This window comes from Rhinolophus hipposideros, assembly GCF_964194185.1.
Source record: "Rhinolophus hipposideros genome assembly, chromosome: 19".
NCBI lineage: Eukaryota > Metazoa > Chordata > Mammalia > Chiroptera > Rhinolophidae > Rhinolophus > Rhinolophus hipposideros.
Window position 1 is genome coordinate 46347482 of NC_138065.1, and position 17992 is coordinate 46365473.

The 17992-nt window shown below is 40.4% G+C and overlaps 1 protein-coding gene across 2 annotated transcripts in view; it reads right to left on the reverse strand.

Annotated features, from left to right (window-relative positions):
* Positions 1 to 17992, reverse strand: part of PAPPA2 (pappalysin 2) — a gene marked incomplete at both ends in the record, with an annotated part of 217242 nt that overhangs the window by 104420 nt on the left and 94830 nt on the right. For both annotated transcript variants that reach the window (XM_081025226.1, XM_081025225.1), the window contains 5 exons: positions 2464 to 2607; positions 4519 to 4712; positions 8238 to 8329; positions 11972 to 12100; positions 15115 to 15604. In XM_081025226.1, coding sequence (XP_080881352.1) covers positions 2464 to 2607; positions 4519 to 4712; positions 8238 to 8329; positions 11972 to 12100; positions 15115 to 15604 — 1049 coding nt within the window. The remainder of the gene's footprint in view (positions 1 to 2463; positions 2608 to 4518; positions 4713 to 8237; positions 8330 to 11971; positions 12101 to 15114; positions 15605 to 17992) is intronic.

Sequence of the window (17992 nt, forward strand, 5' to 3'; positions counted from 1 at the left end):
AAAAAACAAATAAAAAAGAGAAGCCAAAAATTAACAACAGCATGAGTAAAAAAAGTTCCTAGAAATTGTGAAAACATTACAAAGAAAATAAGAGTTTATAAAGAGATTTAATGCCAATAAATTCAAAATTTTATTTAAAAATGGACAAATTACTTGAAAAACTCAACTTACCAAAATTGACCTAAGAAAAAATAGAAAACCCAAATTTTTCCATATATGTTTTAAAATTTTAACACATAATTTAAATTTTTTCCTCAAAGAAAACTCCAGGCTCAAATAGCTTCACAGATGAATCCTTACAAAACTAATACCAACCTTACAGAAAATATTTTCTCCAGTGAACTAGAGTAAAAAGAAACTTATTTTAGGAGGCAAATCTAACCTTCATCATAAAATCTGACAAGACAGCAAAAATATAAGAAAATTAGAAGCCAAGCTCTAATGAACACAGATGTAAAAATACTTAAACTATTCTCAAAAAGATTCCAAAATTGTTGACAAAAAATTATACATCACCTTTGAGTTGTTATTTTTTTTCCAGGTATGTAAGGTTGGTTCACATTTTAAAATTTATCAAAGTAAGTCAGGACACTGACAGAACAAACTGGAAAATAATGAACGTCTTAGATGCAGAAAAGCATTTGATAAAATTCAACTCCCGTTTGTCAGAAAACTATAAAATGTTAAGAGAAATTAAATGAGATTTAAGTAACTGAAAGAATATTTTAGAAGACTAGTATGTTGAAGAGAAATCTCTCCCCAAATTGACTCATACATTCAATGAAATCTCCATCAAAATTGCATCAGATATTTTTTCCAAGTGTGGAAACTGAAGCTGATTCTAAAATTTATATGGTAATTTCAAGTACCAAGAATAGCTAATACATTCTGGGGGAAAAAGAAAGTTTTAAGACTTAAACAATATCAGATTTGAAAACTCATCAAAAACAAAATGTACAGTAAGAGTATAACATTGACTCAAGAATACACAGAGCAGTAGAACAAAATACAGACCTACGCATATACATTTCCAGATGATTATGTAGGGGGAGGATTTAGTTTGAGTGACTGTGGTTCTAGACCTAATTCATATACACACGGTAAAAATTCTTTATCCCTATCTCACACAATACACAAAAATTCCAGATGGACTGTAGACCTACACAAGAATGGTAAAACAATAAAATTTCTTGAAGATAACAGGAAAGTATACATTGTAGTAGGTAAAGATTTCTTAATAGAGCATATGAAAAGTTCTACCCATAAAGGACAAGAAGGATAAATTGAACTTTAGTAGAATTTAGAATTTCGGTTCATCTGAATGTATCATTAAGAGCAAGAGAAAGCAATCCATAGAGTATTGGAAAATAGTATATAACATGTAAGGAAAAAAGGATTTACATTCAGAAAATTATAAAGAAATCATACAAAATAAGAAGAAAGTGACAGACAACCCAATGGAAAATTGGGCAAAAGACTTGAATATGTCCTTCAGTGGGGAAAAAAGATATATTAATACCAAGACATATACAAATCTCCCAATCTCTAAGTCATCATGTAAATGCAAATGGAAACCACAGGGGGATACCTTTCCACACCCAACAAAATGGTGAAAATTAAGATGCAAAAGAACAAGTGGTGGTGAAAATGGGAAGCCACTGGAATACTCTTAAGCCTCCGGTGGGAGTATAAATTAGTACAATTACTGCGGAAAATTATTTGCGATTATCCACGGAAGCCAATCACCTGCCTACCTATGATCTCGCAGTTCCAAGTATACTCAACTGTTTCTTTACATCTATCAAATGTACAGACATGTTGGCTTCAGAACTATGTGTAATATCGTGAGAGAAAAATTGGAAATAATCTCCCTGTGCATCAACATGGATAAACAAATTGTGGTGTATTCATGCACCGCAAAGCTCGGTGGCTATGAAAACGAGCACTGCAGCTGAGCAAAGCGGTGTGAATGATGAATAAGAAAGAATCCAACACAGAGTACTATGCACTGTAAAGTTTTTTACACAGACTTCAAAACCAGACAAAACTAATGTATGTACCACCAGATCAAATAGTAAATACCTCTGTGGTACAATAATAGAGCCTTTTGGGGGTGATGTTAATTTTCTGTTTCTTGATCTGTGTAGTGGGTAGACAGAATGTTCTCTTTATAAAAATTCATCCACCTGAGCATTTCTGGTTTGGGCAGTCTCCTGTGTGGATGTTACACTTTGATAAACCGATTGCTTTATAAAGAAGTACAAACTTCAAGAACAGGTAAAGATAAATTAAAAATGTAAAAACTCGGAGATAACAAAAGGAAATTTCCTGACAAGCCATTCCAATGCATCACGTGTGAACACACATGCATACACACACGTGTACACACATGTACATATAACGTACATAGACACTCGCACCAGGTATAGGCAGCCTTTCTGAAAAGTCACTTGGGCCACTTACTTTGAGCCAGACCTCATCCTCTCTCTCCAGGCTACCTTCTTGCTGCTCACGCCCTTCATCCCGAGATCTATTTCCACTGGTGACACAGGGAAACCATCCAGGTTGGCGGTACTCTGGTAAGTCTGGATGGTATGGTGTGCAACTCTGAAACGCAATTTCAACCAAAAGTTAAATGTGGAGGGTGAGAGATCAATAAAGACAATGAAACGCTCTGGTTCAAAACCAAAGATTTCCTCTCCGAGTGCCTAACGATTACATTGTTGGCAGAAAACTTCTCTCCGTGTGGAAGGTCTCAATGCTCTCTGGTAACCTCCAGATATAACTTGCCTGGGTAGAAAAACACTCATGACAACCCACAGTCCACCGTTGACTGGGGCATCTTGCCCAGAGAAGAGTCCTGGCACATTTCAGACAACTGCTCGCGGCATTAGTCATAGAGGTCTGTCCAGGACGATGGTCAGATCCTTACCTCGCAGGACCCACTGGCCCCAGGAGAGAGGCTGCTGAGTCGGGGAACCAGTGAGCAGTCAGACGGGTCAAGAAGCCAGGGAAGTGTAACTCCAGGAAATTCCTCCCACTCCGCTTAGGGAAGACAGACAGGCTAGACTAAGAACCACTTTAGAGAGCTGTCACTAACTCAGCATCTCTCAACTTTCCTGGCTTCCTGCCGCTGGGCACCAGAACTCTTGAGAAAAATGCCAGAATTAGGCTGAGGGATTGTGGCAGATGTGGCTCGTTGCCTACCCACATCCATTTCACCTTTCTTATTAACAAACTCCAATTTTGTTCATGGGGAGAATGTATCCAGTTATAAATGCTCGTATTCTCAGGGTCCCCTACAACTAAGCGTGATGACGTGGCCTGGAGCTGACCAATAAAATGTTGGTGGAAGTCCATAGTGTTGAACTTCCGGAAAAGCTGCCATTTTCCCAATAAAAAGACAAAGCCTTCGCCAGCCTGCATCTGTTTCCCTTTGACCTTCCCCCTCCTCCCTGCTTGAAATGTTGACTTTGTGTCTAGATGAGCAGCAGTCATCTTATGAGTAGGAGGAAGAAAGTTGTAAGGATGGAAAAAAACTGGAATCTAGAAGACACCTGGGTCCCTGACGAGTTCCTGGAACTAGAGCACCAACCTTGGCTGGTCCCTCCATCTCTTGGGGATGTTTCCTCAAGCCTAAAACCCAGTGATTTCATCTTGGCTTAAGGAAGATACCTAGAGAGCTATGCCTCACTTCTGTTGAAAGGACTGTATTGCCTATTGTTATGATGGATGGAAGAGTTTATCTGGCATTGGACACAGCTGGAATAGTACCCAACAGCCAAGGATCTTAATCTACTTTTCAGTATTCAACTGTAATTCACAGAAGCCAGTCCTCAGGGGATCTTCTATTTATTTAGATGGATATTCTGGGAAAATTATGTACCTAAGGATTTGGTTTTAGTCCTGACTCTAGAATTTCTTCAATAATTAGAATTCTTTCAATCAAATTATACTTTGGTCTTTTATATTTTAAATTTCATTTGCTATGTGTAGTAAACCATTGAGTTAAACGCAAAAGAAATGTTACTATACCCATTTTGCATATGAGAAAATTGGGGCCCAGAGAGATTAAGTGACTTGTCAAACCTCACTCAGTAATCATAACAGTGACACGGGTGGATCCAGTAATACAATCCAGGCATTCTGACTCTTTACTGCTTCTTTTCCTTCTTTGAAAATAAATTCTCTCAAATACAAAGTCTGAGCGTAATTTCTGATATGCGTACTTCTAAGGTTAATTTTCAGATGCTTTCGTATACCTTGAAGTCAGCTGTTGCATAGCCAAAGGTTCCTAGATGAAAACTGGTGAAGGTACGTGGGGTGAGGGTGAGGGACGAGACTTACTCGCTAGTCTACAAGCTTTTCACTTGACATTATCTTCTTCTGTGTTCAGCAAAGACTCAAGTTGATGTCAAAGTCACGAAAAAATGTCAGCTCCCTTTCAGCATCTGGTGGTGGGGAGGGGCACTTCACAATTTTGCTCAGAGGTGACTCTATTCTTCTGCCTTAACTTACCATGGAATGAGGTTCTCCTGTTACCAAGGAAACAGGACACTTGTTCTTGTCTTCATGAGAGGAGTAAGCTTGGGTAGCCCACTGATCCAGGTATCCATCGGGAGTGTAGAGTCCACAGTCTTTAAGGCTGGTTTCCTTCTCAAAAGGCTCACACAGCCCGTCTCCCTCATAGATATAACACAGGCTTGGCTCCCCTGCCAAGACATAGCATATTTTATATATGTCATATAAAATAATTACATGTTTCTCCAGCCCACTAAAGAGAATCCCATAATTGACGGACAATCTAATACCCACCACAAACGTGCAGACAACACATACACACACACACACACACCCCTAAAGATGAAGAATTCTTTTTCATTGGGAAAGTGGGAGAATCCACCTGCATAAAAAAGTATAGAAAGGAGCAGAAGGAACAGGGAAGTAAGAGGCGGCTGTGGGCTGGGTGTAGAAAGAAAATATGAGGAATAGTTGAGCAAGATACTTTGGGGAAGCTGGAACATAAGCGAAGTAGATAGAAGAAGAAAGGGAATTTAAATAAATGGTTTGATGTGTTCGGCACTGGGATCCCCTTCCCAGTTTTGGAAATATTACATCATTTGAGGGATTGGTTTTTAGTTGCTTTTTGCGGCTGACTCGTGTTTCTTCAGCTAACTGTACAACTGCTTTACAACTGGACCGTGTGGGCGCGGGGTTTATAAGCATTAACATACGTGTTGTTTCTTTTAGTCTTACAGCCACCATGTGAGGTATGTATGCTCTGTTGGTTCCAGAAAGAGGAAATTTGAGTCTCGGTAATTTTAAGTGACGTGTCAAAGGTCACTTGACTCAGAAGCCATAGAGCTTGGATCTGAGCCGAGCTCACACAAGGCAGGGTCAGGGGTTCTGCGCTCCATGCTGCTTCCCGCTGTGATCGGACTGTCTTCCAGGGCAAACAGGTGAGAAAAGAATAGTTAAGGAAAGCTATCGGGGTCATCAATCAAGCTTGTACCCTCTGGACAAGTTCCATATTTGCTCACAGCATAACTCTTCTAAGTGAATTGTTCTTAGCTCTCGAAAGGTAAACTAGCTTCAAGTGTATAAAGCTCAGAAGCAGTTTATAAAGCCGTTTGTTAAGTTGCACTTTCTACCAAAATGTGGGACAAGTTACTATTAGCAGCATGATTCTAACGTCCCATTTCTACTCAAAATAATTGGATACGAAAATAAGATCAAGATTCAAAATAAATCAACACATAGGTTCACATACAATAACATCATTATTAAAATGTATTGCTACTATACCAACCTTTCTAGTTTTAATTCTTCACAGCACTACCGCAGGGACATTCCAGGAATTTTTCAGCAGCTCATCAACATGTGTTTATTAATTATTTTCCTCAATAATTTATTCAAGTCTCAGATCCTACTGTGGTAAATCAATCTCTACTTGCCAAGAATGTGCCACCGTTCTGAGGACTTGGTTCTAAGCCTATTTGGGGCTTTAAATTCCTGCATTTCATCAAACCCATGGCCTACCCAAATCACTCCCCCAAAGCCAGTATGTGTGTATTTGAATGACTTTTCCTCTCTCTCTCTCTCTCTCTCTCTCTCTCTCTCTCTCTGTCTCTCATAGAGATGTATGTATATGTGTATTTAGGTACATAAATATGCATAACCGGATATATGTATATATTTTATAATGTATATATTATTTATAACATACATTTTTGTTTTCATCTTTATTATCACTGACTGATTCTTCTTGCTTCTTCCCTCTATTTTTTTTTAACTATGTGCTTAAAATTTTGCCTCTGCTTTTTCAAATCCATCTAAAAATAACAGACACTTCTAACATTTCACAGTGTTAGAAGGAACATTTCACAATGATTCCTTCAAACCTAATCTTTGGAGAAATAATGGAGAACTATATGCTTAGCATACCATAAATGTATTACTCACTGAAACAGATGTCTAACTGTGGAATATATCAGTTTTAACTCTACCCTGTAAAATGTAGGTATAGTTTTACTGGAGTTGGAGACTCCAGGAAATGTGAACCAAACTTAATGGGATTAGATGTGATAGAAACCAAGTGACATCTTCTCTTAAGTTAAATGAGATTTGTGCTGCACTGGAAAAGGCAGTGTTTAGAGAATGTGTGTGTGTGTGCACGCGTGCGCGTTTTCATTATGAGCCCATTATGTGCTACAAAAAGAAATGATGGAAACAGAGGTGGTATAACAAGTACTTGTGTACACGAGAGGGGAGGTGATCAGTTCTGTGTATTCTGCACACCCAGACCACATCTGGAGTATTGAATTCCTTTCTGGACACTGACCACGTGAAGCATGCCAGGTTAGGGTAAATAGGAAAGGGTCTGGAAACCTAATCACACGAGGGGATGTTTGGATTGGAAAGGAGAATAATGAGGAAGCATTTAAAATATCTGAATGGTAGTCAAATAAAACAGGGAAAAAAAATATCCTCTAGTTTCATAGCAAGGAAAAAGCACTTGATTAAGCATTAGGGAAGCTGAGTTCCAGCGCTGGCTCTGCAGATACCCCATTGTATGCACGTGGATGAGTCAGTAAAATTCTCTGAGCCTCAGTTTCCAAACCAGAAAAGGGAGAGGAATTTTAGAACAGATAAAGCCATTTTAAAGAGAATGGCCTATTGCAAGTTGTGTTCTTCGCTGTTAGAAGCATGCAAGCAGAAGCTAGTGACCCATCTCTCAGGAACTGGTAGGAGGGATTTCTGTAAAGGAAGGAAGCTGGACTCAAGTCACTGCTAGACTGCATGCAGGAAGGGATCAGGGTGTCTATTAGACTCGTGGTACATGGTGGGCAGTGAATATTTTTCACTGCATGGAAGACGACTGAGATTCTGTGATTTTTACGATTCTGCTCCTGACAAAGAGGGCATTCGTGTGTTCTGTACAGTACTTAACACCTTAATAAATTCTGCATAATTATAATCATATCCTACATTATCTTAACATTTAGAGACATTAAAATATTTTAAATGCATTGCTGTTTAAAATAACTTTGATGGGTAGTTATGCTTCTCAAAATCATTGCAAATGTATGCAGATGGGAACGGGAAAATCATCTGCACCTAAGAAGACTGTTGATGATGGCTTTGGTCAGAATTGGGAGATGTGTTCTGGAAAGCCTCCCTGAGTGGCAAGAGTCTAGAGTTAGTGTCATCTTGTTCTAATTCACCAGTGATTCTCCAAGATTGAGACATGCATGACCCTCGGTCATCCTTCAAGATCTTATCTATTAAACACAGCACTCCTTTTGGCTTGGAAGGATCCTTCACCCTAATTTGTAGGTAAGAATCTGTATGATTGTGTTATGTAGCTGACATTTTGATATTAGACATGAGGACCGAAGAGAAATCCTTGGTAATATCAATCTAGGAGGCAGTATAACTTAGTGGTTTAACAGGTAGATTCTAGAATGTACTTCCTTGGTTCCAATTCTGAAGTCTCCACTTCTAGCTGTTTAAGACAAAGCAAGATAGCTAAGGTCTTAGTGCCTCAGTTTAGTTTCCTCACACTCACAGTAGGGATGAAATGAGGGCCTGGAACACAATAGAACATCAAACGTTACTGTTATTACTATTATTGTTGCTAAACCATACGTTGCAGGATATCAAGAGCTCACAAAAATAAGACATGGAGACACCTCCCAAAACAGAACACAAACCTATGCTGATTCTCCTACACTCACCTACACAGGTGAAGCCTTCTTCTAGCTCACATGCCCTTGAGCAGCCATCTCCACTCAGAAGGTCCCCATCATCACACTCTTCTCCCAAGCTCCTAGAAGGTAAAATTATACACACCTATTTACCGTGCAAGCTGGAGAAAAGTAGGAGTTAAGAGGATGCTTTCACACACACACAAAAAATTAGGTATGCAGACATTTAAAGAAGATATGGTTTAAGCAATGACTATTGATGTGCGCGTCCAGTGGGTTGTTGGAATCCCTAAAATTCACATAGCTCATGGCTTAGAAACATCTGGAAAATCCATGAGGGTCCTGACAGTGTTTCTGGTAGGTGGTCTTAAACTAGAAAAAGCCTACCGGCCCTATTACGAATGAAATCTGAGAAATCGTGCATTTGGTGAGGAGGAAACCTGCTTATCTAGATGTGGTTTTGTTTTCTGTTCATTTTCATCTGGTAGTTCTTTGTTTTAACTGTTTTGTTCAATCGAGATGCAGTTATTGTTAAAGTTAAGATTCCGTAGACTTGAAATCTGTCTGTGTACCAAGAGACTCAGCAGCCAATCACTGCTTTCTCTCAGTCCAAGTAAGTCGTCTTTAAGGCTCAGCTCCCTGTCCTCACTCCCTACTACCACCTGGTGGCAGCTAGCATGTATTGCAGGGGACAAACAATGGGAGAAGGAAAAGGTCATTTTTGTTTTGAACCTCAAATGCTGATACAACTAATGATCAAATTTGGATTGAGGTGAGGGCATTAGTTTAGAGTCAGGAATACATGAAGTGTGTTATGGGAACAAAACAGATAAACTTGGACGGAAGCCCCTCTGAAAGACTCAACATTTGGCTATTGTAAAATGGATTGAGGGTTACCATTTTTAATCCTTGAATTTTTATCATGTCCAAAATGGGCACATATTTTGACTCAGTAGATAAAGGGTTTGGGAATGCTAAAGTGATTTCAGACCCAGGAGAACACTAAAAGCTCTAACCATTGTTTAAAGTACAACTCTTCACAGGAATGAAGATTAAATAATTAAATATGTTAGCAAAGTTACATAGATTTAAGATGCACAATTCTGTAATACATCATCTATATATCACATTGTGTGTTTACCACCGAGAGTCAGTTCTCTTTCCATCACCATATATTTGATTCACTTTACCCTCATCTACTACCCCCCCCACCCTCTGGTAACAATTGTCACCCCAATAAACTTTATTTAAAATAATAACAATAATAATTAAACATGTTTGAAAATGACTTAAAAGTATCCTATAAATGCAATTATATAATAATGATATTTTAAGTGGTACACTATAAATGGAGAAAAGATAAGAGATATAAAAAAATAACATAACTGAAGAAATGAAGGAAACTTCAAATTCATTTTCATTTTGAAGATAATCTAAACAATTAATATAAACATATTGTGTATCATCTCATGCACTGCTACCCAATAGAAATACAATGAGACCCACATGATTTTTAATTTTCTAAAAGTCACATTAAAAAGTAAAAAGAAACAGATGAAATTAGTTTTAATAATATATTTCACCTAACCCAACATATCTAAAATATTCAATATGTAATTGGTATATATTGATATGTAACATTATTAATGAGGTATGTTGCATTCTTTCTGTGAATGCTCTTTGAAATCTGATGTGTCTTTTTCACATACAACAATCTCAATTCATTTGATCTGTATTTATATTTCTTAAAATATATATTTTAAAAGTGGATTCACCTAACCAAATTGTTCCAGATATACTTCAAGATTTTCCAGTAACCGAATCAAGTTTTAGTTTTTAAATCAAATTTAAGTTACTTCAAATTCAATAAAATTCAGTGTCTTAGTTACACTTGCCACATTTTAAAGACTCAACAGCCACACGTGGCTGGTAGTTTCCATAATGGGCAGCAGAGATTGAGATGTTCAATTTCTATATGAATTTTAGGGTCCTCCATTGTTTTTGCTTTGGTAGTCTTATTGACAAGCGGTACCCAACATGACAACTTTTAGCTTTTAATAAAAAATTATTAAAACTAGAGTCTGAGGATGACTTCTTGGGGATCTGTGATTTCCTTAGAATCAACCAAAACATTTCTCGAGTTTTAAAACAGTGGATTAAATAATTTGTATGTCTCCTTGTTTTATGTGTAATGGGGTGTCTCCAGCTGAGAAAAAGCTGCAATTCAGTGATATCTTCCCACTGGATGGCAGAACTAAGTATGACTTTTTACAGAGAGGGAATATAGGTAAAAGCTTAAGGGGAATATTTTAATAAGGAACCTTGTGAGGCCCAGTGGCCAAGCTGCTTCAGGTGAAGCTGTATCCAGGCAGAGGAGAGAATGTAATACCAAGTCAGGCAAAAGGCTTTTCACCATTTTTGCCCCAAACCCATAGGCAGACATGGCATCCTGGGACCTCAAGATGGCCACCATCAGAAAACAGCTGTAGGAGATGCTGTGACAGGGCAGAGTGTTTTACCCAAGGAGGGCTCTGCCTGGGTAGCAGTGAGGACCAAGCCCCCCAGACGTCTTAACATGGTGGGTAGCCAACTTACAAGGAGGCAGCCAGACGGGAATAATAATGATAGACTTATTCTGTGCACATGCGAGGCTTCCCTAGGGAGAAATGTTATTGAAATGGAGGAAGGAAGGTGGTATGCTAAGACTGAGTAAGACAGGAGTTGGCAGCAAACTAGCAAGGTTTGGGTATTTAAGTGACTACAATCACCTCCATATATTACCGAAGTCTGGAAACAGTTGGTGTTTATACTTCTGTGAAAAGCAATAGGCTTACACTAAAGCTTACGGATCTTAGAAGACTGAGAAGATACGCAGTGTTTAGTGATTGCTAAATGATGGGATGGGATCCTAAGAAAGGCTATAGAATTGCTTCGTATTAGGGCCTCAAGATACAATATATTTCCGCCTGGCCTAAGAAATCCAAAGTAGGCCATCTTATTAGCATGAAAAATCTAAGACAAATCACAGTGAGCGGCCTTCCAGCCTCCTACTTCTAGCGGCTTTATAGAAGTGACATGTAAGGTCACAGGAGCATTCAGGATACATTAACACAGTGACCTCTGGGACACGGGAGTTTTCTGTGCTAAATTTGGGAAAGTCTCAGGCAAACCAAAATGAATTAGTCCCCTAGGTTGGTATCACAAAAGATCAACAGAAAAAGGAACATGGCATGTTAAGAAACCAAAGGAGGGATTCAATCTTTACCTTGGTGATTTTATAGAATAGCTGGAAATGATATTGTAATTGGTCTCCCAATGAGCCAGTGACCATCAGAAAGTTATTCTAACTTTCCTCAGGTCACACAGCTGGTCAATGGTATAGGACAGGCCACTGATCCAAATGATATCCTCACATCCTCTTGTGACATCATTTGACAAGTAACCTTCTTCCCCATGAGTTCCTTCCCTGAACCATCTCTTCTTCTCTGAAAACTTTACAGGGCCCCCCACCAAATCATCCCCAGTATCTCAGGACTCCGGGGTGAGATCTAAATAAAAGTGGGCCCCTCTTTAACTATGCAGAGATGTGAGTGACCTCTCAAGTTCATGACCAGGTCCTAGAGTTTGTTTAATACTAGATTTGCACAGTGCCCTGCCCCCTACATTTCCAAAACAAGTCAAATTGAAACTGGAGGGAGACCCCCCACCCGTTAAAGCAGGGCGAGGGGTCCTGGCTCCCAGATTCCCATGCACACAACACTCACCTTGCAACCTTCCCATCGCCACAGTAAGGAGCTCCATGGATGTGGCTCAGAGGAGGTGAAGCTTCTCCCAGTTCTGCTCCCGCGATAGCTTGAACTTGGTATTGATACATCTGCCCAGGCGTGACCTCCCTGTGGAAACCAATGGGCCGTGACCACTACATCCAGAGAGTGAGGCATGCCCTAGGTCCTTTGCAGATGGTTTGCAGGCGTTTAAAAGCAATATTATGGGGAACATAAAGGTTAAACATATACCACATTGTCTGAAACAAGGATCAGGGCAGTTACGTGACTGCAGAATGTTTGAAACCATATTGGCATCTGTATTACCAGTACATTCCCGGTAGCGAATGTGCAAAAAGTGTTTGCTGACTGAATTAACTAACAGCCCTACAACAATCTAGGAGGGCGGCATTTCAAGTGCATCTTTATTATGTTAAAAAAAAAAAAAAAACACACACACAAAAATGTCATCAACGGTTGAGAAACAAACTGAAGATGGAACTCCAGACTCTGGGCTCAGCAAGGTCCTTCTTGCGTTTATGGGTCACACAGTTTGTCTCTCAACAGAATTCTTGTCTTGAGGAAACTGAATCCATAGTGGGGAGAGCAACCCTCTCCTAGAAAGAGGTGAGAACACCTTCCGATATCATTTTGGGGATGCAAGAAATTCCCCAGTTAGAAATCTGTTATCTTACTCCCGGCCTCCAAACCTGTGAAAATGCGTACGTACCAGGAATAGAGTTTTATCAGGTGACACCGGAGAAGGAAGCAGTTTACCAGACTGTCTCTAGAGTCCCAATGCACAGACCAGGTGGAAAGCGTGAGAGACAGAACATTTAGAAGGGGAGAGGGGCTAAAGAGGGGTGGGGCTGATGGTTCCAAAGACAAAGTCTGCCCTCATCTAAATGTTGTTCAGTGCCTGCCCTAACTGGAAAACTACCACCAAAGTCAAGGTGGGATGGGAGGAACTTCGGAGGACCGGATCTCAAAGGGTTGTTGGGCCTGCCATGAGTGACCACCACAAATCTCCTGCCAAGACCCTCTCTTATTTACCAGACTTCAACTCAACCACAAAGCTTCACTCTCTCACTAGATGCCACCACCATAAAACCACAAATGTCATGGGGTTTCAAAACACACCTTTAGAAACCTCTGTACTGGCTTTGGGTTATTTTAATAGGAAAGACACCTAAATATTAACAACTTTTGAATTTCTAAATTAGCATTCATTAAGGAAGTGCCAGATATTTCAAAAGCAAAACCAATTTTATACCCTAATCAATTCTGATGCCTTCCCTGTGCAGGGTGGTTCTGCTGGACTTCTCATCCAGGCACGCATACAAGTCGACACTGTTATATGGCTGGAAAGGGATGGGAAGGAGGCGTCTGCATGTGTTTACGCTTCTTGGGGGATCACTCAGCAGCAAGTAACCCCAATCGTCAGTGATGAGAGTTTGTAAAAGGCAGTCTGTTACTAAGGAAAGTAAACCAAAATGAGACTCAGTCAGAAAACTGCATTTTAATCCTCAGACAGCCACTAACTAGCTCTGTTCAACCAAATTAAAGCTTAGTTTTCTCATCTATAGCATGGGATATTGTCGACCTTAAAGATTGTGTGTGTGTGTGTGTGTGTGTGTGTGTGTGTGTGTTTGTGTGTGTTGTGTAGATATCATGTTAGATAATTGATATCATTTTCACTGCCTTATTATAGAAGCTCAAAAATGATATTCTTTTTAAATTCATCCCGTGATCTTTCCTTCCATTTGCATTCACCTTTTGACCATTTCACTGTCTTCCAATCCTAATTCAGAAAGCCAATATGGGAAGAAAAATGTAGTAAAGCTCAAGGTGCACGTTTTCTCTACTTTTTTGTAGCTGTGGTAAATTGCACAAGGGCCGCGGATTCTTCCAGTCCTAAATTCACGCCCCTTTGCCATGTGACTGCACTGTCCTTCTCCTCAAGAGCTAAGAGTCTACTTTGCCACCCCTTGAACCTGGAACTGGCTGTGTCACTCGTTTTGGCTAGTGGAACATCATCATGAGTAATATAAGCAGAGGCTAGACAAATGCAAATGTTTGGGGGCTTGCCCTTCTTGCTGCTGGAAACCCTTTCTCCACCACGTGAAGCCTACGAAAGGGTGACAGGTCATGTGGAAAGAGGTCCCTGCCTTCCCTGACACTCCAACCGTCTTGGCTGAGTCTCCAGTTGTATACGTGAGGTCATCCTGGGCCCTCTAACCGTGGCCAAGCCAGTCCTGATGAGAACACCCAGCCAACCCATGGAATCATGAGAAATAGTGTTTGTTTTTCTAACCCACCACATTTAGCAACTATTTCTAATGCAGCAAAAACTAACCAATATAGCATCTTGGATAAAACTTTTGTTTTACTCCGAGTTCTGCCTTCAGGGCAGTCTCTGAGGAAAGTTATGAGGTAGGGAACATTTGTCTTTGGCGATATGAGCCTCCTACCCTAGACACTGAATGCTTTTTAAGCCAGTGACCTTATCTTACTTAGTCTGTGTCCCAGCACTGAGCACACGGTGCCAGGAACACAGCAGAACTCACTAAATGTAGAAATAATGGAAGAAAGAGTAAGAAAAGAGTTGGAAGAGAAGGAAAGAATGGGGCTGGAGGGACATGAAAAAGAAGCAAACAGGAAAGACACATCATGAGTAACTCATGAAACTAAATACAGTGTCTCAGGACTCTTGGTTTCTTTGCTTAGCTATGGAAGAGCTGACTATAGCCTCTGAGTATTACAGGATCTGTGGCAGATTATCTGAAAAGTCAAAGTGAGGGATCAGATAGCAAATTATGTCACCAGATAAAAGTATCTGACTCTTATTAACTGATTTGTGGCCATTACTTTCAGCCCAGTTGAAATCCCTCATCTACTGACTTCTTTTTTCCATACCCATAATGATGTACCATCAGTCAGAACACCTGTTTGCCTCTTTCTGGGAAATATTTTTCTCCGTCTCAGATATGCCACTTTAGCATGAAATCCCCTCAGAGATGCTGCACATTTCTCCAACTAAGGGCATGGCAGAGTGTAAAAGAGTCAGGGGGAAAAGGAAACAAAATCCTCTCTCCAAACCCCAGGAAGCCCCAGGGTTTAGCAAGTCCTATGACCCAACTCACATGTCCGTGAACTTCCTGTGAGACTGTGTCACCACCATGGGTAAGCCACCAGCAAATGGGGGCTCACGAAGGACCTGGTATGTCACAGGCCTGCAGCCAGAGCACAGGGGATTGTGGGGCCGGGAAGTCAGGAGAGCTGCATCGATCTCCATCCGCTCATCAAACGTGTAGACTTTCACCCCCAGGACCTTCCCATCAACGTGCAGTTTAACAGTGAGTGGGGTGTCGCAGAAAGTGTCGAAGGAGCCCAGATGCACAGACTCCTGGTGTTCCAGCAAGATCTCCATGTCAAAGAGTGCCTTGGAGGAGTCCATGGAGAGGTAGGTGACCCACAGGGTCAGCGTGTCGGCCTGGACCGGGTGTTGGAAGAGCAGCTCCAGGCTACAGCCTTCCGCAGGGCAGGGGACTGTCATATTCATATGGTACAGGTGGAGCTCGGGACTCCAGGCCTGCAAGCTTGGCTCACAGGGCTGATCCACGTCTGGAGGCCCTGAGGGAGAGGAACAGAAAGACAGACACGTCGGCAACCACCACCGGAAGTCTGCAAAGGAGGAGCCCATAGCAGCCGCCAGAAAGTAGCGTGAAGAAAATGAGCATTTGGAATGAATTCCTGCAGAAGCTGCTCAGCTCCGTGGGTTAGATCTCACGTATGACGGAGGACAAACGTGTAACAATTCAAAAGCATCGTGTCTTGTTCCCTATCCTATACTCTGCTCCGTGCCCTTTTAACAAGAGAGCTCCAACAGGGCTTTGGGGATGGGATACCACAGAGCCCAGCTAGAAACACAAGGTCAGTCATGCCCTTAAAGAATCTTTGAGCAGAGGAGAATTCTTTGCACTTAGTTTATTAAGAATTTATGATAAATTAGTGCTTCTGAAGCCATTTTAGTTGTCGATAAAGTCAATGTTTGTTTCAGTCTGACACTACACTCTGTTTAATGGGGAGCTTCATAAAACTTCATTCCCTGAGATTGCACCTTAGCCATCCTTCCAAATGACTGTAGCCAGACTGTAAAGTCATACACTGATATTTCCTTTTCAGTTCAGGTGTGTGTGACTAGGTAGACCACTGCATGGAGAAAACGGCAAGCAGGAAATAGAAACATTCTTGAGTGAAAAAAAATGGAGATTCAATCGCCAAGTAAAAATGTAATGGTAAAAAACAAAAAAAAACACAAAAAACAAACATATCACCAGTATATTAAGGTCAGCATTTTGGGAGAAAAACCCATACAAAGTGGTTTTCTTTTATGTCATGTGAGAGGAACTGAAGGAAAATGCTAAGTTAGGGGTCAGCAGAGTTAGGCTCTCATTAGTGCCGTGCCATTACTGTGTGACAGTGGCAGGTCTCTGTAAGCCTCAATTTCCTCATTTATAATATAAGCACTATTTAACCCCACCTCCCTTACTAGGTTAGTGTGGAAGATCGATACAATGTCCCATAGAAACGGTTGCAAACTACATTTGCATAAGTAGAATTATTTAGCCCTCCAGAATTTGGAAAATAAAGAATGTTCCAAAATCCAGAGGAAACAAGTTCAAATGGACGTGTGTGTGTGTGTGTGTGTGTGTGTGCACATTACATGTTCCAGTCCTTACTGTTTTTTTTGCCTACATTGTGAATCCATTCAACAAAAAATGACTGTACATCTTTTACACCTAGCACTAATCTACGTATTAGAAGAGTGAACAAGAGATAAAGGTCTTGCCCTTATATAGCTTACAAAAGGTGTAAAAATAGATAAAAGTGTAATTCCAAGTGTCAATGGCATCTTTGAAGAAAAATGAAGGAGGATAAGGGACTAGAAAATGATGGGGTGAGGCTGGGGGCTACTTTAGATTATTTTAGATTATGGAGCCAGCGAAGTTCTCTCCAAGAAGATGACATTTAAGCAGGGAATGTGACTAGCTCAGTTTTCTATTCCCCACAGTATTTAGAAAGTAGTTGGTGGTCAGTAAGTATTCACTAAGTGTCATTAAATACATTTTGATCAAATCTGTAAATATATGGCTTTGTGCATGCTCTGCTGGGGATTTAATTACTTTCACGGTGTATATTTCAAACATGACTTGGTTCCTCATCTTTTCAAAGCAAAGGGAGACCGGTATTTCTTAGCACTATTTTCCAACAGTCATCCCCCAAAACTAGCAGAGTAAAGGCCTTTGGACGCCAACCCAAGAAGAGAAGCATGGCCCATCAGAAAGCTCTTGTTACTATCTCATGTTAAATAAAGCATGACACGAAGACCCTCACAGTTGACTTGTGTTGTTTAAAGACACAATACAAGAATTAGAACTCAGAACTTTTAGTTCCGTTCACTTCTACCAGATAACTTTAAATTTTCCCAAGAATTAAAAAGAAAAAAGTGCAAGGCCAGGGAGTCAAATGGGCATTAAAACACTAGCACAGGACAAACTCTCTGCCACAGAAATGGTCTTTTATGAAATGCCAATCTCCAAGTGAGTCCAATGCAGTGCCAATGGAAATTTTATAGTCACTTTCCATTCTTTCCCCAAAACTTTTAGTTGAAAAGCGTCCTGTACCATCAATCAAGTAAATTGTCTCCCTCAATTTCTCCTTGAGGTGCCTGTCATTTGAGTAACAGGGAGCCCAAGAGGTTAGACCCTTAGACCAGTGTTCTCTTTGTTTTCTGAGTCAAGACTGCAAACTATCTCAAATAGGATCATGTCCAACACATCTTACTCAGTAGTTTTTAGGATCCTAATAAACTTAAGGAAACGAAAAAGGGGATAATAAGGTCAACATCAAAGGTGGTGATGATGAAAGAAATCAAGCCAGTCCTCAGAAGGTGTTCCAAGTCAGGACAACAGCATTTGCGGGACCTGAGATGGGATAACCCCCACGCTCTAATTTGTC